Below are 23,492 nucleotides of genomic sequence, written 5' to 3'. Positions count from 1 at the left end.
TGGACTCACCGGAGAGATTCCAGAATGCTTTGAAACTACAAGTATAATAGTATAATAGTAGTAGTAGATTACACAGATTATACAGAAGCTTCTAAAATCTTGGAATGTAACTGACTTCTAAAACATGATTTCTAAGAAAAAAATGTATTCCACATCCAGTTGTCTTACAGATAAACTTCTATAAGATGATCTTTTCAAAGTGAGAGCTTACTATTTTTATAAAATTTTCTGTTATAACCAATTCTAAAAATTCATTATTTTGGCAGCACACTAATGCATACTTACTTGGGCGATCCTGCACTTTCTCTATTAAAGTAGAATTGAATAGTTCAATAAACACAGACTCCGACCTTTCTGGTTCATCATCATCCAAAATTGAAATAGTTATTGTGGCCTCAGTCTGATTAGATCCAAAAACAGCAAATCCAGAAGCTGATATATAGTCTCTTCCTTGACTTGCTCTGGCTAAATTAGGTGGAAAATAAGGTAGTTTTTTCATATCATCTACTGTAGCATAAGAGACCATAACTTTTCCCATAAGGCCTTTCAGCCTTATTATTGATAATGTGATGTTCTGGGTTGCTTCCTCAACTTCAATAGGTCTATTCTTCTCAGAAAAAATGAATACCCCATAAGGATCATCACTAGCCAAAATTGTTAATGTGGCACTAGTATGAACTCCCAAAGAACCACTGGAGACACTCAGGATTGACACAGAAAATGCCTTATCCAGCTCTGGATCTTCATCTGGCAATATTTCCACTGTGATATGAGCACTCCTCTGACCAATCTCAAAGGTGATGTTGCCAGAGGTGAAGGCAAGATCCCCATCAGGATCAGAGTCTATGTTCCAATGCAAAGTCACTAGAGACAGAGCTCCATGACTCCTCATAACCTGCAAAATAGAGTATTAAAATGTTTCAAAAGAGAAATTGAAACCATTGACCTAGATGTTTACAAGTACGTAATGACAAGTGCATAATTAATTTTAACTTTACATAAATTCCCAAGATTATAAGATTATTGAAGTCAGGGACCATACATTCTGCATCTCTGAAGAATCTCAGAGAGTCGTACAGAAAGTATTTAAAAAGTTATTGTTACATGAAATCACAAGTTGATGGAAAATTTTTAACTTCTGCCTAAATTTTAGCTGTATCTCAGATGGAGTTATAATATATAACAGTAATGAATGAAATGTGACTACAAACTTATTATATTTAAGTAATTCCTCTTAAAGTTTTAACATTTACTGCAAAACATGGTGTATTCTTCATTGTACATAATACAGATGGGTGCAATTTTTCTGAAAAACTAGTCAAAAAATTCATTTTTAAGAGAAGTCATTGGGCTGGGGATGTGGCTCAAGCGGTAGCGCGCTCGTCTGGCATGCGTGCGGCCCGGGTTCGATCCTCAGCACCACATACCAACAAAGATGTTGTGTCCGCCGAGAACTAAAAAATAAAAAATGTTGGAAATTCTCTCTCTCTCTCCTCTCCTCTCACTCTCTCTTTAAAAAAAAAAAAGAGAAGTCATATTTTTTTCATCTTTGATATAGCAAATACAAAAACATGCTTGACTCAGTATAATACAATACATTTAAGAGGCAAGAAATGCTTTTATCAATATATTAAAAATCAAAAACTTAAAAATTATTCCTTATTTCCCCAAATAATGTTTATGTAAATAAAATAATGTTAAATTCTGGACAGCAGTTTTATAAAAATGTGATCCACTCCCTTAATTTTTTTTCTTTCCTAGGTATTTTCTATTTCTGAACTTGCTAAATTAATTCCACAAAAATTTAATGAAGACATGCCACAATAATAAAGAAATACAATAACTCAAAAAGAAAACATGTTTGAGTTAGTGTGCTTAATTATTTGTACAAAGGCTGAGGAAGCTGAGTCATTAAGCAACAGAACACTTCTTAATTTCTTTGCAACAAAGCAGAGTGGACATACACACATATCAAATAGAATTGTTATTATTATTATTGGTATTCACAAATGTTTTGGATTTTCCTTCCTTCTGAGTAAGAGACAAAATAGAAGGCACTTCACCCAATGAAATTAGGTATGGCCATGCACCTTCTTTAACCATAGAAATCTAAGTAGAAATGATTTAATCCGATTCACAAAGAAGCTATTAGGTCAGTATGCAGTTCTCAACACCCAAATTTCTTGTCTCTTTTATGAAGGCTGGGATATAGCCAACTGTAATCCATGGTCCCCAAAGTGACTTATGATCAGAGACCCTTTTCAATTTAAGTTGGACATATACCATGAGTGAAAAATAAATTTTGGTTGTACTAAAGATTTTGGACATGTTTGTTATCACAGCCTGCTTGAACTAATACTAAAATCTGTGCAAGTTAAATACTTAGAGTACACTCCATTATATTCTTTGAAGTGTGAGGTAATCTCAGAAAAATAGTCTTATGAAAAATTAAACATAAACACAAATGCCAAATGACTACTCAATTAACAATTCATAATGTCCACATTATAGCTTCATTCATTTTTACCTATACACAAAAAAGAAAGCATAAAACACACCTTCATAAGAGAATAAAACAATTTTTATAAGAAAAGAATGTATGTAGGAATGGAGTACTCACATTTAACATAACAGTGCTATGTCCATCTTCTGGTTCCGTTCCATTGACAAAGAGTGACTCCGGGCTAAATTCAAACACACCATGAGCATGGTCAGAGGCTGCTATTGTCACTAGAATCTGGGAAGCCACTCCTAGACTGGCTGCATGAACAAGTTCCAATGAACAGCAAAAATAAAAGAATGTTAATCAGTAATTGACAAACAACAGGAAAAGCCAAGAAATAACTTCATGAAAGAGCTGTTGCTTTGACTGAACACATAATTTGTTTTAGAAAGAAAGGCAGACACAAATGGTTGCCACACATATTCATGTTTTATGACCTTTCTCTACTTTGGCACCAATGTGATCTACAAGTGCTGCATAAGCTCTTGGAGATAAATAAGGAAAACTTGTTTTACTTTTTCGTCTCTGTGAAAGAGAACATTCTTTCACACAGTGTATATGAGGAAGGTCTCTCACGACCTTTGCTGACCTCAAAAGAACATGAGCCAGAATTACTCTAACCTTTATGAAACAGTAGTTTCACTATGATTTTAGTCAACTGGACTAAACAGATTCTTGGTTTCAAATATGCATTAACTCTGATTCTATTTTTTGCATCATATTATAATATTGATTTGTCTCTCTGATCCCAAATAGAACATGCTAAGATCTGAGGAAGAATTTAAAGTTTTCCTAATACCCATTTTCACTCTTTATGTTTTATTAATGTTTGCAGACAAGAAAATGAACAATTCTAAAAATAATACAGTAGCTATATGTACAGGTTATGTGACACATTGATGGAAGTTATAAATGAGGAAAAGGAATATGAGTTCTGACATTGGAAAAATGAACATTTGAGGGTTAGAAAGTGCTCTTTCTAAACATTCTAAACAAAATTATTCTAAACATCTATCCACATATGTAAAAATATTTGAGGTAAAAAGCTGAATCATGTTTGTATATGAATCTACTTGAAAAGACATCTTCTTTTCAATTATCCCCCATTAATTGATAATTTATTCTCCTTATCTATTTCCTTCCTAACTTCTTTTTCCCATTTGTTTTGATCAAATGTTACATATAAAGACTCATGGTTCTTTTTTAAAGAAAGTAAATGTGATACATTTAACATGAAAGTGTTCTATTTACCTCTTTTTAGGTATTCAAAACTATCTTTTTTTTTTTTTTTTTTTTTTTGGTACTGGGGATTGAACTCAGGGATACTCTACCACTGAACCATATCCCCAGTCCTTTTTTTGTATTTCATTTAGAGACAGGGTCTCACTGAGTTGCTTAGGGCCTCACTGTTGCTGAGGCTGACTTTGAACTCAACAAGCCACTGGAATTACAGGCATGTGCCAGTGTGCCTGGCAAAAACTACCTTAAATTTTTTAACCATCATTTTTATAAATAACATTCAAACAAAACTCTCCAATCAGAATCAGGAAATTGTAGTAAGTTCATACAGGAAGGAAAGCCTGGGCATCAGAATCAGACATGGATATGATTCTGACTACATCACTTTCCAGCTGGATAACTAAAACCTAGAGCCAATAACATGTCATAAAGATGCTTTGACAGTCAGTGAGATAAAATATGTGAAGGACCTACACTTAGTTGGTGCCAATAAAGATTTCAGTACTACCAAGCACAGTGGTGGATGCCTGTAATACCAGCAACGTGGGAGACTAAGGCAGGAGGATTGCAAGTTCAAGGCCAGCCTGGGCAATCTAGTGAAACCCTATATCAAAATCAAAGTTAAAAAGAACCAGGGTTGTAGCTCAGTAGTAGAGTATTTGCCTAACATTAACAAGGCCAGGGGTTCAGTGTCCATTACCAAAGCACGGAGGAGTGATTAGTATTTTTGTTTCCAGCAAGAGAAAAAGAAGTGAAAATAAAAATATATACTAGTAAAGAACCTTGGAACAGCTGCTTACCACGTTTGTGAATAGTTGGAATGAAGAATTCCATGTCCCCATCACCACTACCACTGCCATCAACCCTAAAGAGTTCAGTCACTTCACAGGAGAGACACAGAGACACAACCCACACAACACACATTGACACAATGAGAAAAATAAGAGCTCTTAAAAATATCAAGCAAAGAGGAAAACGAAGTAACAATCATCTGATGATAGTCATTCTTGCACAGAATACAGATCATTTTGAAAGATAATGCTGTAACATCTGTCATACTACCAAATTATCAAAACTTTTTTCATGGTTTCAGGAAATGCTCCATGGAAATTTTGATTGGCATTTCCCATTTCCAACCATTTAAATGATTCTACTTTTAAAATTTCACCTATTTACAACAATGTAAATTGCTTTCTAACATTTTAAAAACTATTCATATGAATATTAACCAGGCTCAGCAGCACAGGCTCATAATCTCAGCTACTTGGGAGGCTGAGGCAAGAACATACATTGGAGACCATCCTTGGTAATTTAGGAAGACCCTGTCTCCAAATGAAATAAAAGGGATTGGGATGTAGCTCGAGGTAGAGCACCCATGTATTCAATCACTAGTATTGGGGCGGGGGGAAGTGTGTGTGTGTGTGTGTGTGTTTGTGTGTGTGTTGTAATCATATATCTTGTCCTATATGCCTGTGACAGTCATCTTGCCACTCAGAACCACCAATTCAAAATTTGGGAAATGCATCAAACATTTCGCTTCCACACATTCAAATCCCTGTCTCAATCTTGTTCACCCTCTTGCCACTGACATTGTGGAGAGAGCTTTAGATAAATAGACAAACATTCTACTTCAGCCCTGGTTGTGAACTACCCCCATTTTAAAACCATCAGCAATACACTAAACTTCGTGGCATCTCAGTTTTCTCACCTGCAAAAAGTTCTGTCTTTGACAGAAATATTGTAAAATCAAATAATATAAAACATGATAAAATATAAAATACCTTGGCAATATATAAGGATCATAATAAAGATTAAGCAGTTATACACCTTTGATCCAATACATTTTATATGCCAACCATTATATTTGCCAAATGTTTACAAAGATGATGGAAAGGGCAGTGATAATAGCAATAAAAAAAACAGAATAATAAAAGCAAAACCACAGCTATACATATGTGCTCCTGCCAATATACTTGGTTGATAGGCAAGTTTAAGGTCAACCTTGTTCTCTGTTTTTCCTCAATAGAGTTGGAAACTTATAGCACCCAGGACCTACAACCATCTTACAGACATAAGAAGCAAAATGGATTCCCAGCAGCTATCTAGGCCTTGCTGTGACTTCTACATGATTATATAGGAGTCATAAGAAACAGGTATAAAGTTCAGCACCACATATATTTTGGTTAGCATAAAACATCTAGTCTGACTGTGGCTACCTTATGTAGAATCATTTTAGAGAAAAAAACAGTATGGAATAAGAACTGCTTCCTGAACTTTGAAAGAATTTAGCTCCACAAGCTATTTTACAATTAGATTAGTAAGCAGTCCCTAAGTGTGAATGAGTCTAGGAGTCATTGTTTGGATACCTTTTCCTGCAATCCAAATTCACTGAGAAAAAGTAGATTCCCTGCCACTATTATTTATTAAGAAACTTCAAGATTCGTTTTCAAATGAGAACTCCTGCTCAATTACTATGTAACAATATATATTTGAGAGACCTGAAGGAAAGTTTCTACTACGGAAAAACACAAATATCGATATGATCATAAATATCATCTCAAGAATATCTGATGTTTGGGATTGGAGCTGAAAGTCATGGTAAAGCACTTGCCTGACATTCGAGGTCCTAGGTTTGAGACTCAGCACACAAAGAAGGGGAATATTTGATGTTTCATTATTAATTAGTATTGGGTACAGCCACTAACATTCTTTCTTTTAAGTAGATGAGTATTTCTAATTCTAAATGATACAAAGGGAAATTTCTCAAATATTTTTTGTTTATTTTTTATTAATGATTTGAAGATGTGAGGCTTGTCTCTGGAGAGCAAGCAAAGCTGGCATTTTTATATGCCACCTGCCAGAGGTCATCCAGGACATTTTTACTACTTCATGCATTCACCAAGCTGAGGCACTGTTTATTTAATCACTGCCTTACTTAAAAACACTGGCTCAGACTCTGTTGCTTTTCCCTGGCCTTTGGGAACATAGGAAAGGTTTTGCATACTTATCCTAAGTCCTTATTTATACAAAAAGACAATTTTAATATATCTATGCTACCCAATCTCTACCTTTGGATAGCTTATACAACATGACTCTCTTCATATAGATGATGCAGATGATGGTAATAATGATACAATAATACCAGGTTTTGTAATGAAAGAGATTGTGCTGATGAATACCCTACAAATCTCAATTTCTTATACTTACAAAGGTAATACAATGCATACCACATGTATTCTATAACAACCCTAGCAGCCCCTGATAATCACACACATTAATACTTGTGTAAAGAAGCATGTAAATAACTCAGCTAAATATAACAAATAACCTCACTTGGATGCACATGATATGTAATATGTTTTAACTCCAAAAATCTCTTAAAAACTAGAACTTTCTGACTATCAGATTGAGAATAAGGTATTAATGACCTTTGTTTTTATATGCTTTATATGTGGAAATAGCTTTAATAGGGCTATTATGAAAATTCAAAAGGGAAGAAAAAAAAAGGGTAGTTTTAGGGGCAGTTAGTATGACAATTATAATTTGGTGATTTAGAATAAGTGTACTATTTTGTTCTAAAAGCACATGTACTTTAGGGAAAGATCAAAGTGTAATAAAAATGAATTGAATAATACAATATGTGGTATTCATATAATATATAATAAATTGAGATATTACTGAGAACTAACCAAAGGTTACAGAAAATTGAGTTGAATATTAATTTATAAAAGTATTAACTAAAATTTCATAGAGAAAGTAATTCATTCACTAAAAGAAAAAAAAAGTAAAGTTAATTCAAAGAAACTTCTTTAATGGAATCTGCTGTCACCACAGTATGTGGAAAAGCATATTTGATGTTTTTTTAAATTGTCAGTCTTACCTCCTCCCTCCAGGTTTAACAACTCAACTTTAAAAGATTTTTCCAGTTCAGGGATAGAATTATCAGTGATGTTGACAAAAATGTATTTATATCTTTCTTCCGGTTGAAATTCTAATGTGCCAGCAACATTCTGAAATACAAATGAAATGTTAATTAAATCATAATCATTGTATATGAAATCAAAAAGTGAGAATGTTTGCTTTATATCACCTTGTTAGATACTGAAACAGAAGAAGATAAGTAAATGCAAAATTTAAAAACTTCATTGGATATTAATGGTGTTCAATGCAAATTCTAAATACATATTCTTCAACTAAATAAAGGAGATGGGCTTCTAATTTTTTAATTTGTGTATTCATCAAAAATATAGTCAAGACAAATGATAAATCATTGGCAACATTCACAAATTCCTATATTTACTTTAACGAGATGCAAGGAATTCTCTTGATCAAGTATATTTAGAATTATTACAAATTATATAATTGAGAATTTTATATTCTCAATGTATAATAATAATGGCATTTTTCATCCTAAGAGTCTCCTCAAGCAATAGCATATATTAGTCCATTTGGCAATAATCCTTCCTGTATTATACTTGAAACTGGAATTCATAATGTAGATCTCAAAACAGAAGAGTTCACATACTTGCAAAGAAAGAGTTATTCCAAATCGAAGTCTTATTCCTTCCATTATTTCATATAAACGTTTTCCTCTCAAATTATGAGAATAAGTTTTAAAGTTGTTTAATCCTTCTGTGTTAGTTTCTTTAGGCAATTGTATTTCACCTTGTGAAGCTATTAATGATTTTAAAGTTAAATTGAAGAACTCTAGTATGAAAAGCAGGTTATACCCTGCTCTGAGTTAACTCCATGTTATATAGAACAGGAATGCCTAGCTCTAAGCTATTCCATTTTATAAATCATCAGTTTGCCATGAGTACCTCATTTTGAGTGCAAGTGCTAATGTTGAATGTCTTGGTAACTTCTCTGGGCAAACAGATAACCCCCATATATAGAACCTATTGGGAAGCATAAACCCTAACTTCCCAGCACAATCATAAGGCACAAACCAATAAATAAATTAATCATGTTAATAAAAAATGACCACATGTGACCTTATCAAATTAAGTCAGAAGCACATGTACATATGGTCATATTAAACCTGTATCAGAGAAATCCGGTGCTGAGATTATCCATTTCACCATAGGCAACCCCCTCAACCTGAAACTCGTAAAAGAGAAACACCTTAGACAGCAGTAGGCAGAACTCACCCACACATACTCATCATCTTATCAGATCATGTGGGGAAAGCAAGATGAGGTCCACAGGTGATGGACTCCTAACTCTGTCCCTGATGTTTCAGCTCAGCTTGAAGTTCCTGAATGATGTGGACCTCTTAAAAACTGCCTGCCATCCAGACCATGGCCAGAATAAGTTTCATTCCCTGGATAGTTCTGTGCTCTGAAACAAGTTCCCCAGGGGTGCTAATCTCTTCTGAGCACCTGCAGTGACCCTTTTACCTTTGTATCTGCTCTTGCCTTTGCACTCAGTGCAGTCTCCAGAACCCTGAGGCCATTGATAACCCCTGTCTTAGACTTTCTGTAACATACACAGCACTGTGCAAAGTGTAATATGTGACTTGAGTGTTACAGATATTAGTAATAAAGTTTGAAATGGAATAAAAAAAAACTTGAGATTGTCCTGGGTAACATTAATACTCAGTGAATTGATGGTGATGAAAGTGATGCAGTGGGTTTTATTTATTTATTTATTTATTTATTTATTTATTTATTTATGTTTACATGATAGCAGAATCCATTTTGATACAATTATGCAAGCGTGGATGTGGTTTGTGAATTGTCATTCAATAAATTCTGACACTATAGAAAGATACAAATGTGTCCAATGTATGTTAATAGAATAGCTTGCTCACAATACCAAGTACCAATTTCACTTGATCCCTCATTTTATTCACTTTTACAACAAATCTAACACATAGCATGTGCTAGCACAATTGCTTGGGAGAGAAAAACAAGACAAATCTTTGTCTCTATGAAGAACATTCTAGAAAGAATGTTCTAAAATTACATTAACAAAAAAAGTTGGAATAGAATAATAATAATAATAATAATAATAATAATAATTGCTATCCAACACATATAGTTTCTCAGTGAGAAAGTAATTTTGCCTATAATTTAGTAGACTGGAATAATTCTACAATTTTTAACAACACAACTGAAAATTGTTTTCTTTCTAGGAAATATTCTTATTTGAACTCGGCAGTCTCTTATACAACAGGCCACTTTTCTTCTGGAACATATTCTTCGTTGGTATTCCACAGAACCAGACTCTCCCTTTTTATCTTTTTACCTCATCCTTTTCAGAGTTCATTGCCAATTTTAACATTATCCTATGACCTTTAAAAATTATTATTCATTAGACTCTTTAGATTTTCTGTCTAAATAAGTCCGGCATTCTCTAGGCTTTTATTACCATGTATATGTTCCCACCTTCCAAATTTCATCTCCAACCTCTGATATTCAGACTTAAATTTGAAAATTTTCCTTAATTTCTATGAGAATATCTATGAGATCTTTCCTTAAAAACTATGTTTCATCCAGTTCTGTCCATAGCACTAAATGGTGAAGCCCTATTCTTTTAAGTAAATTACCATCAAACCCTGCCATTTTAACTCTGAAATATTTCCTGAGCCCACTTCCTTCTTTTCATTTACCTTGCCACCAACCTGATTCAAGACTCCAACACTTCTTGCCTTGCTCCATGAAACAGATTCCTCTCTTGTCTTTCTGCATCCATATCTGTACCATCTAATCCATTCTCCATGGTTCAGTCTAGTGATCTTTTATGAATGCATAACACCTTTCAAGTATTTCACCTTCTTAAGAAAAAAGAAATCCAAAGAAGTCTAGCTGATCTGCAAGGCCCTGAACGAACCACTCTGTGTGCACCTTGTCTTTTATCACCACACTTGATCTCTCCACATTGTGGAAGCACTGGTCCTCTTTCATTTCCTCTGACAGCTCCTTCCCTAACTGACACCTTTGCTCAATCTATTTTACCTGTCTCAAGCATTTCTTGTCCCTTCATCTGTCTTTCTTCTCTATAAACCTCAGGGATCGGTAGAAAGCCTTCCTTCACTGTCCAGTCTTCATCAACACCCACCTCTTACAGATCTCACATCTTGAATACTTTCCACAGCTGTAACTCAGTAATTATCTGTTTAAAATCACTACAGATAGCTGAGATCTATGCACCTGAGTAGTGCAGATCACTTGTAACTTGGTACATGAGAATAAAGTTAACAACAGTGATATCTGAAAATTCAGTTGTTTCCTCTTCTGTACATGATGCTTCCAGTCGCCTCCCCTCCCACAATATAAGCATAAACACTTACACACCTCATCTAAGAAATCTTACTCTTGTGCTAACACAGACCAGAAAGAGTTGACACATTGTAATAAGTGGTGGCAGCAGAAGTTATCAGATTATCACAGATTAAGGTAACAGTATAAAGTGGTGACAGGTAACACATAGGGCAGCTAAGTACCCTGAGAATCCTCAAAAATGCCTCCAAGGGCATGAACTTTCTCATATCCTGAAGGATGGGGACAGATGGTTCCTTATTTTATTTTGTTTTAATTATTAAAGAAAGTTATAAAACAACTAGCAGTGGACAGGTTCAAAGTAGAAATTTAAAAACACTGATATGAGGACTAAAGTACTGCTTTAAGAGAATGCAGAGAACACATTAAGCCAAGATGAGATGAATTGAGGAATACATTACATATCCACCTAAGGGCACAATAAATGCCAGTGGCAAAAAAATATATATAACCTAAGTAAGAATTAGAAGAAGAAGACATTCAGGACAACTTAGCTGATTGGACTGTAGTTAAAATTAATGGAATTCAATTAGTCAGCATTCTGGGGATTGGGAGGAAAAACAGACACAAAATACAGAACATTGCAACTTTGTGTGGGTCTTTTTAGGAAGAAGGTGAAAAACAAGAAAATGAACATTAAATTTAAAGAAAAGGAATCTTTGGAAAAACAAAAATGTTGAAGGATATAAAAATCTTTCTCAAGGAGAACTGCCAAAACCGAAAGCATTTGCTCAATAAGAATCCGGGCAATAATAAGAAGAGTAGGTTACTGGGTATTACTACAGGTGCATCGTGTACAATACAAGGCACTTCAACATAGCCATTTATCTTCAGAATGACCCTGCTATATGATATATCTCCACTTTTACAGGTAAGGAAACTGAACTTAGGAAAAACTAAGTCTCCCAAGGCCACACATTTAAAGGTGAAGTTAAATCCCAGTTCTGTCCATTCTAAATCCGAAGCTTTTTTATGGCACTCCCCACTTGAAGAAATAAATGATTAAAAAGACATGTAATTTCTTTACAATCTCGATTCTGTCTGATGGAGATAACAGGATTTGAAATATTATTTAAGAAACATTTTTCTTTTTCTTTTTGAAACAGGGTCTCACTAAGTTGCCCAGGCTGGCCTCAAACTTGGGATCCTCCTGCCTCAGCCTCCAGAGTCAGTGGGATTAGAGGTGTGCACTACCATACCTGGCAAGAAACAAAATCTTACATGTATCTGATCCAAACCTACAACATTAAAACAAATAATACGAAAGAAGACTATGACAAGTATAAATACAAAAAAGTACAGTAGCTATTTAAGTGTCAGGTTTCAACACAATAAAGCATCTTAATTTGCCTAAAGTTAAAAGGTCAAAAGGCTATCAGCATTCATTTTCTTTGTTTAGTGTATTCTGCAAGTCTCTTCCAGTCCTCCAAGGGTATTGTCCTTATTTTTACTCTGCCTTGGTTATTAAAGAAGTTATTTTACAAGGACAAATGGAGCTTCAAAGGATAATGATGTACCTGGTAGTCCTCAGGACTGAAAGCTGTCAGGGACACTGTTCTATATTCCGCAGTCACCCTCCCCAGGAGTCCTTGTGCACGGACCACCAATAACCGGACCTCTCCATCCTCCTCCTGCACAGTGATGTTCGGCACACTGCTTGCCGGCAGGCTCATGGGGTCCTCAGGCTGTGGGGGCAGCCCCGTGGAGAACTGCAGCAAGCCTGGAGGAGGCAAAGAGACAGGGCATTCTTCTCCCAGTCGCCCACAGGACAATTCCTCCTTCATTTGAAGCAATCTTGCACAATCATTTTAATCACCAGGCCAAAATTCTGAGGGCCTTAATGTAGAAAAGATTTTAGGCAAGGGCTGGAGTTGTGGCTCAGTGGTAGAGCACTTGCCTAGCAGGTGTGAGGCACTGGGTTTGATTCTCAGCACCATATATAAATAAATAAATAAATAAAAATAAAGGTCCTCAAAAAACTAAAATAAATAAATAAAAAATAGAAAGATTCTAGCCAAGATTTGATGAAGATGCTTTGATATAAAATGTTTATAAGCTTTCATAATGTTAAAAGTATAAATGCTAATTTCCCTTGTATTTACTCAAAGAAAGGTTTTTTTTTCCAAAAGAAACATCAGAAAAAGGAACACTGATGGGTTTTTAAAACATACATGTTCAAACACATACTTTTATTTGACTGGAGTCTCTTATTAATTCTTGAACCCATTGTGGAACAGGATTAGTGGGACCTTAAAGGATTTGTACACATAAAAAAAAAAAAAAAAACTACAAAAACCAGTGTTTCCCAGGTTTCTACTTAGATTTATATTACTTTTCAATACAAAAATATTCTTAATTTAGTAGGACAGACATCTATGATAGTTCCCTAATTAAAAAATTATAACTTTTCAGCACACGATCCAAATTACTATAAATAGAGATAACTTCACTTCTTAAAGGCTAATAAAACATAAATTAGAAAATACTTCAATTTGTTAACATATCACCATATACTAATTTTTAAATTAAAGGAATTCTGATAGGCATAAATGGAGTTGCTTTTTACTTTTAAAATATCCTGAAAAACTTTCCAAAATATATTACTTAAGTTCAGAAATCTCTTTTTATTTTCTCCCATAAATAATCTCTCTCAAAATGGCAGTTTAGAAATTAAAGACCATAGAAGTTAGAAGGTCTCAAAGAGTTCTGCTTCAATCATTTGCAAAAAGTCCCTTAAAAAAATAAAATAATAAAACCAAGTACACACAGAGTAGAAAGAAAAGCTTTTGAACAGGGTGAGTTACCAAATGGATGATCACTAGCTTTGACGGTGATATCTGTTGTTTCCTTCTCAGGATCTATGCTTGCACCACTGGTAGGAGTTGAACCTAGTTTCCCATCTCCAGGAATTGCAGAAACCAATGTCACCCGAAAATACTCAGTAAGCTCAGGAATATCATCATCAAGAACATATATATTCAGGACCTATAAATTTATAAATCCAAAGGCATTAAGCAATGAGGCATGGATAAACTACTTACCAGAGGAAAATAAAACAGTTAAATTAAATTTAATTGAAATTTCTATTTAATATAACATTTCTACATAAGCTTACACAATTAAAGCAAACATGTGTACATGTTTTTATATGTGTGTGTGTGGATATAGATATACATGTGTACATAAATCTATTTTTATTTTATATAGACAGAGAGAGAGAGAGAAGATGTGGTGAGAAGGTGCCATAACTATGAAGCAGAGAATGAGCCTCACCAGACACCAATTCTACAAGCACCTTGATCTTGAACCTCCCAGGCTCCAGAGCTATGATCAATAAATCTGTTGTTTAAACTTCCCATTATAAGACATTTTGTTATAGCTGTCTGAACAAACTAAGGAAGGAGCTGCATAGTAAAATTTTCTGTCTTAAGTATCCTATTCATGCAATAATATGTAATGTAAGATATATTGATGTGCTATATCAATATCATATCATATCCTCATACCAAGGTCACCGGTATTGCCAGTCTCAGGGTAGAGTTCCGAATGAAGGAACTACATGATAGTATGTAGTAGGCTGGTAAGAAAGGACAGAGCAGTATGCAGTAGAGTCTAATACCACTAATAAGTATTTTAGAAAGTAGATTTACATTGAGAATTAGAAGTCTGGCAGAAGCAATTAGTCCAAAAAAAGTTATGAAAGAAGTAACCATAACTCAAAAATGTTCCATAAAATTTACAGCAAATAAAAAATTCCTTCTTTTTTAATTAATGGATATATCTAGTGTCCCAGAGTTTAAACACAGACCTACTTTCCAAGAAGCTTATAATCTGTTGTAGGAGACAGATATATGGAAAAACCTTTAAAATGTAATGTAGAAATGTCATGATAGAGTTGTGTGCAAAGTGAGAAAGAAACAACTAACTCTATCTGGTAAAGGTTTTACAGAAGAGGCATTTGAAGCAAGCCATACCTAATGGATTTATTACAGTTGAAAATAATAATCAGGAAGGATATTCCAAGCAAAAGACGAAACATTGGCAAAGGCATGTGCTGGGAATGGTAATTAGGTCATAAATTCTGGAGCAGTTGAAAGAGCCAGATGAATGGCCAGGAGTTGGTACATAGAAGATGTTTATGCTTCTATCATCAAGAATTTAGAATTTATTTCATTAGAGATTAGAGGTAAACGTCAGAATCCTAAGCAGAAGATGGACAAAATGAGAAATCTGCTTTAAGAGGCGGACCACGGTACAATGTACATAGCATGGACAGAGAGCAAAAGGAGATGCAAGAGGAAGCCTTAAGAAATGACTGACCTGAAAGGATGGAATTCTGAACCAATGCAGTAAGAAAAGACAAGGAAAATAGCTGGATTTGAGAACTGATTGGCAATAGATGAGGACTGAGGGAAAAGGAGGAATGAAGGGCGACTTCCTGCTATCTCCCAGAAAGAAATGGGGCAACAGTCTGAAAACAAACCAAATCCAAACAGTCTCCAATCACTGACCACTGGCCTAAAAGTACCCAGACAACTTGTTTATAAAAATGCTTTTCCGAAGATTTTGATTCAGTAGGTCTGAGGTATGCTCTAAATTTGGTTTCTAATCTCATTTAAATCATATTTTTATGATTACAGTTAATAGATGGAATAATCAATGTGTTTTTTTAAAAAAGCAGTCTAAAAATGACAGTTATTACCTAAATATCATCATTATTCTTGAATCATGTTGTTATTTTCTTTAGGGAAAAAGAAATTTAAAAATTATAAAACATAATATTTAAATAATTCTTGACTACAACATTTGTAACTATTTTACTTACCAAATTTGATTTACTATTTTATCTCTTCCAAATTGTATATGAATGTTATAAAACAATGGTTCCCAATTACATTTTTATCTTATAATTGGTAAAAATTTCCCAAGTACTGGGGATTGAACACAGGAGCACACAAAAACACTGAGCTACATCTTTGGTTTTTTAAATTTTGAAACAGTGTCTTGCTAAGTCCCCTGGCTGGTCTCAAACTTGCAGTCCTTCTGCCTCAGCCTTCCAAGTCACTGGGATTACAGGTATGCATCATCAGACCGGATGTAGCTGGTAAATTTTCCACAAGAAAATCTGGGGTATTAAGTCTGTTTTGTCAAATAGAAGCATTAAAAAGTTATCATACTCTATCTTAGTTCATAAAGAAAGAACACCTTGCTGGTCATAGTGGTGCACACCTATAATCCCAGAAGCTTGGGAGGCTGAAACAGGAGCATAGCAAGGTCAAACCCAGCCTCAGAATGTGAGGCCCTAAGTAACTTAGCTAGACCCTGTCTTAAAAAAATAAAAAAGGGGGTCCAAGGGATGTGGCTCAGTGATTAAGTGCTCCTGGGATCAATTCCTAGAACCAAAAAAAAAAAAAAAAAATGAAAGAAAGAAAAGAGAAAGAACAGTTCAAATCCAAGACAATATTTTAAAAAAACAGAATAAAATATTATTCTGAAAATCAAATAATTTTAGCTGTATGAAAATTTATTGGTGTCCTCATTTTACCAAAGATTAGCAAATTCTTTTTCATAGACCTATTTGCAGATAATAGGAAACATTTGTTATAAACCATTTAATTCGTTTCTTTCTTCTCTCAAATTATAAAGATTTGACTACTGTTCTGCTTTTTTTATTTTAAAAATGTTGAAATGATCTCTCAGTTTTGTTATCCAATTAATTTGTTAAGTCCCTCAAACTCTCTTCAAAGACTATTTATTAATTATAAGCTTTAAGTTATTTGTATGAATGCCTGATGAACTATAAGCTATTTATATTTTAATGTAAAAAATTATACTGATATGAATATTCTAACATTATATATTAACCAAATATTTAAAATTCTGATACAGGAAGAAATTTCATTCCAGTTTCATTATAGGAAGTATCATTTATTTATGGAGCATCTATTCAGCAGTAAGACTATTTTAATAAAACTGGAGGTAACTTGCACTTTTGAAGTACAAAACAAGTATCTCATTTCTCCAAATTTAATGTAAATAAAATGAAATTACAGTTAAAAGAATTTCTCATTGGCTGATTGGAAGAGTCCCATTAAGAACTGAATGGTTTCTCTCTGTATCAGTTATAACAAAATACTCACAACGATATACTCTCAAGCTATACCACTCTTATTATATTGGGATTAAAGAATAAATAAAACTGAACATATATTATTCAAAATTCTTAACTTTTCTTTTACATATACAAGAATATATATGCCATGACATACACCTCATCTCCTAAGTATTTTAAGTTGCTTAAATAGAAAAAAGCTGCAATTAAAATTACAGAACAAACACAGCAGAAAAACCTTTCCAATACACTTTCAAAGAAACAAAGAAGACAAGGTTTACCTCAGATCTCTGCCAAGGAAGGAATGTGATCGTTCCACTGGCATTAGCAAAATCATCAACAAGGTAATTAATGCCATTAGATTCGATCTGTGAGATGGTATAAAAAACATGTACATAATCCAGAGCTCCCCTGGTTCGTTCCACCACACATGAAATGGTAGATCCCTCCTCTGCAATCTGAAATGGAACATAAATTACTGACATGTGTTATGAATATATCTATTAAAATTGGTGATAAAATTAAAATCTTTCATGAAATCTTCTCTTTAACCAGAATTTATAACTTTCCACTTTTCTAAAAGGGACTAGAAGGCCTCTACATTCCCCCAGGTATATTTCTGATTGCTAAGAAGTATTTACAATCATTTGTTTCCTCTCATTCATTCATATAGATAAATAAAGCAAATGAATCATGACCTCTAAACTGTATATGCAACTCACTCATTGAATCTCTTGTGTGCCATGATGGTGCTAGATGCTATGTTTACAAAAGATTTTTTTTTACTTTCAAAAAATGCATAATCTTTTCTCTGCATAAACATAATCCTAAAGAGAAAGACAAACTTGGGATTTATTGATGATTTCAGCACAGACCAGACCACATGGGGCCAGAGGTGGGGGGTAGAGAATGAAACCTGACATCAGGAAGAACTTTACAGACATAAGAAGCAATATAGTATATCCGGAGGAATTATTCTGGGAATGATATCAAGTACCAAGTGGCGAGCCTCAAGGAGGCTCTAATGTGGAGACAACTGTCAGATCAAAAAGGACATTTGATGTCATGCTTAATATGTTTTTAATATTTTTGTCATACATATATATATATATATACAAGTATAAAACACATGTGTATTTTTCAAGAAGGTAATGTTTTGATCTAAAAAATGATATCAGTTTAAATATGGAGCAAGAAATTGAAACATTTAAAAAAAATAAGTCTTCATACTTTCAAACTCTCAGGCTATCAGTTCAGTTTTAGTTTTATGTTAGCAGATACGTAATTTGGAGGGAAAAAAAGAACAAAAAACTAAAGAGATTAAAAATACAAGTATTAGCTATGCACAGTGGTGGATGCCTATAATCCCAGTCACTGGAGAAGCTGAGGCAGGAGGACCACAAGTTCAAGGCCAGCCTCAGCAAATGAGTAAGAACCTGTTTCAAAATAAAAAGGGCTGGAGAAATAGCTTGGCAGTAGAACATCCCAGATTCAATCCCAAGTATCACAAGCAAAAAAACAATTTGAATAAAACCTGAGTTTTGCATGTGCTTTTAAATGCAATTTCATCCACAAAAAATATGAGGGACACAGGAAACTGATCCACCCAAAACAAGCTATATAGGAACACACACAGCTCCAACATCTACCATCTGCCTCAGTTCACCACATGTGCTGCTACCACACTTCTCTACTTCTAGGATTACAACTGTTCCTCCAATTTTAGATAACCTTCCTTCCTTCACTTTACAATGGCACACAAACTGAAATCCTTCCAATGCCAACTTTTACAAATATTCATAAGGTCATTTTCAAGGTAATATGCTGTATATACTACAGTGTGGAAACACTAAACATTTAATGTACACAACGTTTTAATTATTCCCTTTCTTTCTAAATGTCACTGACCAAGTTTTTGAGTAGTGTTCTCCTAACCCCATCTTTTCCATAAGCTCAACTCACTATATAATCTGGCATAGCATGATGGCTTATAGGGACTCATCAACCATATTATGTTAGAATGAACTGTTCTCTGGGTGAGGCCATCCAACCTTAAAGGGTTGGAGAGAAAAGAAGGAAGTAACAAAAAGACCCAGATGCTTAATACAGCATCCTATTTAATTTCCACATAAAGTTTTGCATCTGCATTTTCATACTGGCAAAACAGAAACTGAGCAAATTGTCTAGTAGAAAAAGTATGGATTTAATGTCATAGACTCCTGAGTGTCTTCATTCTACTACTTATCAAACATTCTCAGTCTCTTCCTAAAGGAGGACCATAATGTTTCATAGACTCTGTGGAGATTTATTGCCCCTTAAAATACAGACATACATGCATAATAAAAAGCTACATGAAAATACTATCTCACGTTATAAGGAAAGAAGCATGCATATATCATTAAAAAGCAATCTGATTTCCATATATTTCAATTCTCATTACAATAACAATGGATTTTCTCCATTTCCCACCCTAAATTTTTTTGAGAATGAATATTTTGAATGAGTTAAATTAATAAATCATTCATCTAAGTATATAAATATTCAGCCCTTCCTTTCTCGGCAAGAGGCATGAATCAAATAGATCCAAAGATTCAGGAATCTGTGAGGGTTCCTTAGCAACTTAAATTTTTCCAAGTCAGAGAATAGCCATGCAGCATCCAGGCCTAAGATAAGAGATTTTTGTTTGCAAGAATCACACTACATTTTTCAGTTAGTAAAAGCATCATCAAAATCTATAATTTTCTGAATGTTTTCAGTTTTAAAAAAGAAAAAGCAATCACTACCCTTATAAAAGTGTGTATGAACATATGCTATATATCAAAATTGTATAGAAAATTTAATAGGTAAGTACTATATTCCATAAAGCAAGCTTTATAAATTTCCAACTAGAGAAGATCCTTTAAATATCAAGGGTTTGTTTTAAAAAATCACCTAGGATGCTAGGTAAAAATCTACCTTTAATTCTTATGAACTTAAAGAGAAAGGACATAATATTTGAGGTTTGCTTTTAAAACTATTTCAGATGAAACAAGATTGGCAAAAGCCTGACAATTACTGAAGCTAGGTGATGGGCACACTGGACCAATAATTTTCTCTTGTCTATATATATATGAAACTTTTCATCAAGAAAGATTTTTCATTCCACATTGCTTTTTCCCTCCTCCAACCAGGAACGTTGATCCAGGAATGGGAACCTGAATCAAGGAGGTTTTCCAGTGGTATGCATTAAATATTTTCACCCAAGGTCTTCTGTAGACAACACCTCAAGAAACATCAGACTACACAATATAATTATTAATATTAATAAGATTAAAATTAGGGGCTAGGGTTGTGGCTCAGTGGTAGAGCACTTTCTTAGTACCTGTGAGGTACTGGGTTCCATCCTCAGCACCCCATAAAAATATATAAATAAAACAAATATTTAAAAGGACTAAAACAAAATTAAAACCTGATAGTATTTTCTAATATAATATTCATCTAATTGACTTTTGAATCATGCTACAAACATTTAGGCCAGTGTGTGAAAATGCACAAGATCCACAGTACTCTTCTAAACCATTCTCACTAATTTCACAATAGAAATAACAATCCTCACTACTGTTTCCTCTTTCAACTCAGGAATTTGCCAAATCTTCAGATCAAGTATTAACAAAGGTAATCAAAAGAAAAGTTTTTAAAATGTATTTACTCGGAAAAATAAAACACAGTATTCTAAGCCATGAATTGTCCTTCTGTATTGAACAGAAGATTAGTGTTAAACAATTACAAACCCAATTAATTTTTAATTTTCTTTCATGCTTGGGTGATGATCTGTGCTATCAGATTATATTGATAATCACTTATTTCATTCACATAACATATGGCAGGCACTTAAAAACAAACACAGTGTAAGAAAATGTAAAAGTGTAGCATAACTCAGAGAAGTATTTTTAAAGGATCTCTCTTGCCTTCAGAAAATTTGAAAGGATCAGGAGGGGAAAAAAGTGGAATTTTCAATGTCTTTGCAACAATACAATGGAAAAGAATTTATGGAAATGACAGTAGTTTTTAATTGTGAAAAACAAGCAAGTTAGAGTGAAGACAATCCCATGCATAAAGTAAATCCAGTTCTCAAATATTTTCTTTTAAGGACCCCTGAACAGTCATAAAATTACTGAGAACTCTAAAGGAGTTTTGCCTATATTGTTGAAGTCTATTGATATTTATCATATGACAAATATAAAATGAACAAATTAAATATTATTTAATAACATACCTTAAATACCTATGAAAAATCCATTCTGAGCAACATATCTTTATACGTAACTATATTTAAAAACAAAATAAAACAGTGATAAGATCACACTGTTTTACATTTTTACAAGTCTCTTTCATGTTGCCTTAACAAAAACAGCTGGATTCTTATGTCTCCTTTTTGAACCAATTGTTGTTCTCTGTTATTTTACTTGAAGTATATAAAGACAATCCTGCCCTATCTAAATACATAATTGGAAAAGGATGAAGATTTGAAGTCTTTTTCAGATGATTGTATGTTTTTATCTGCAATAGTATAGCAAAATTTGACAAGAGGAAGTTCCTCAACATTTAGCTGCAATGTTCAAGCATATTTTATTACATTAAAATACATTGGCCTACTTTGTACTCTGAATCAATGTTTTACACATGAATGATATTATAATAATATGCAATGATTATTTGGAAAATATTGGTTTACTGAGTTATACATATCTTCTCTTTGTTGACACATTTCATCATACAAAATAATTATACTGGTTGATATCACTGTCAATCTTATCTAAAAAGTCTAAGTAATGGGAAACAGTCAGGCTCACTTTGGCAGATAAAAGTGCTACAAAATTCAAATTTTCATTTGAAAGATTGAATTTTTATTATCATCAGCAAGAACTGTCAGTTGTTTTTCTTGTAATCAATAGCTCACTCTGCTTATTTTCATGAAAATGTCTGCCAAATACCCAAGTCTGAATAACTAAATGTCAGTCATTTTAAGTGAAACTGGTGTTCCATGAAAACAGAAGCTAGTTAAACTCATGACTCAAAATTTGTATAATCACTTTTCATGGAGACAATTACGATGTTCTGATAATATAGCAGAAGTACTGCATTTGTACTTCTTATATCATGAAATTAGCATGTTTTAAACTATGGATGGTGAATAAATAACTGGTACAATGTGACACTGCAACCTTGATTTGTGTAAAAGCACTAGAAGCTATGTTTTTAGTACAAAATGTCATTAAAAGGAAGAAATAAAAAAACTGAAGTATTATTTAAAAAGTTAGTTTTGACCTTGTGGACCCCCTGGAAAGGACCTCAGGAAACTCCAGGGGTCCTTGGAAATGGACTCTCTGGGTTACTTTGAGAATGACTTCAGTATGCAACCAATAAATATCATTGTTGTTTATGATGATATTGAAAATATTTGAGGATTCCTACCTCAAATCACAGAGATTAAATTTTCTATTAACTTTTTTAGGAATGAAACTGTGTAATCTTCCTGAAAGTCAATAAAAATTTTCCTATTTTAATCATCTATTTCTTTCTAATGTGGACTCATTCTATTTCCATTCCATTTTGTTCTTTCCAGAACTTCAGCTTGGGTACTATGGTCTATGGAGGAAACTTCTCTCTTCTGCATTGCAAGGCTTGGCTAGTCATGTTCAAAATCAGAAGTCAACAGGAATATAGCTACATACCTAGATAACTAAACCAATACTCACCACAATCTATCAATGAAATTTGAGAGGCAAGCCAGCATTGAAATCTTAACTATAATGGCAGGTTTTAAAATTTTGTTATGTATTTTTTTCCCCATCAGTCTGGTTGTTCATGTAGTTTTAACTTAGTCAAAATACATCTTAAATCTGAACTGCTCTATGTCTTTTTCATGTTTTAATATTAAAATATATTCATAAGCTCCAACAAAGATTTATTGAGTACTTATCATGCTCCATTCTTGGTAGTATAGATACAATAATAAACAATAAGACCATATTACACTCAAAGATCTTTCATTTTTGTGGTGGAGGGAGATAACCAGTTAATAAGAAGATTTTAAAATAACAGAAGGGATTTGGGAGTATGATCAATGCTATGAAAGAAAAAATAAAACTATGGATGGATAAAGAGTTACAAGGCAGAAATAGAAATCAGTTACTTAACAAGATGTTCACACAGAAAATGTCTTTGGAGCTGAGGTTCCAATGACTAAACATGAAGATGTGGAACAACAGTGTTGCAAAGAGAGATCAATAATGCCCAGAGGTCAAAACTGAAGCCACACAATGTGGGGAGCCATTCTCACACGTGACTGGGCGACTCCCGGTTTGGGTCTGAG

At 33.7% G+C, this 23,492-nt stretch overlaps 1 protein-coding gene across 8 annotated transcripts in view; it reads right to left on the bottom strand.

The window, feature by feature from the left end:
• The window catches only part of Adgrv1 (adhesion G protein-coupled receptor V1), a 545,344-nt gene that overhangs the window by 437,231 nt on the left and 84,621 nt on the right, over window positions 1-23,492 (bottom strand). For all 8 annotated transcript variants that reach the window (XM_078044879.1, XM_078044892.1, XM_078044896.1 and 5 more), the window contains 7 exons: window positions 17,419-17,595; window positions 13,830-14,010; window positions 12,543-12,745; window positions 7,623-7,752; window positions 4,543-4,623; window positions 2,621-2,760; window positions 286-895 (listed from right to left, as the gene is read on the bottom strand). In XM_078044879.1, coding sequence (XP_077901005.1) covers window positions 286-895; window positions 2,621-2,760; window positions 4,543-4,623; window positions 7,623-7,752; window positions 12,543-12,745; window positions 13,830-14,010; window positions 17,419-17,595 — 1,522 coding nt within the window. The remainder of the gene's footprint in view (window positions 1-285; window positions 896-2,620; window positions 2,761-4,542; window positions 4,624-7,622; window positions 7,753-12,542; window positions 12,746-13,829; window positions 14,011-17,418; window positions 17,596-23,492) is intronic.

This window comes from Ictidomys tridecemlineatus, chromosome 1, assembly GCF_052094955.1.
Source record: "Ictidomys tridecemlineatus isolate mIctTri1 chromosome 1, mIctTri1.hap1, whole genome shotgun sequence".
NCBI classification, from domain to species: domain Eukaryota; kingdom Metazoa; phylum Chordata; class Mammalia; order Rodentia; family Sciuridae; genus Ictidomys; species Ictidomys tridecemlineatus.
This window is presented reverse-complemented; position numbering and strand designations above follow the sequence as displayed.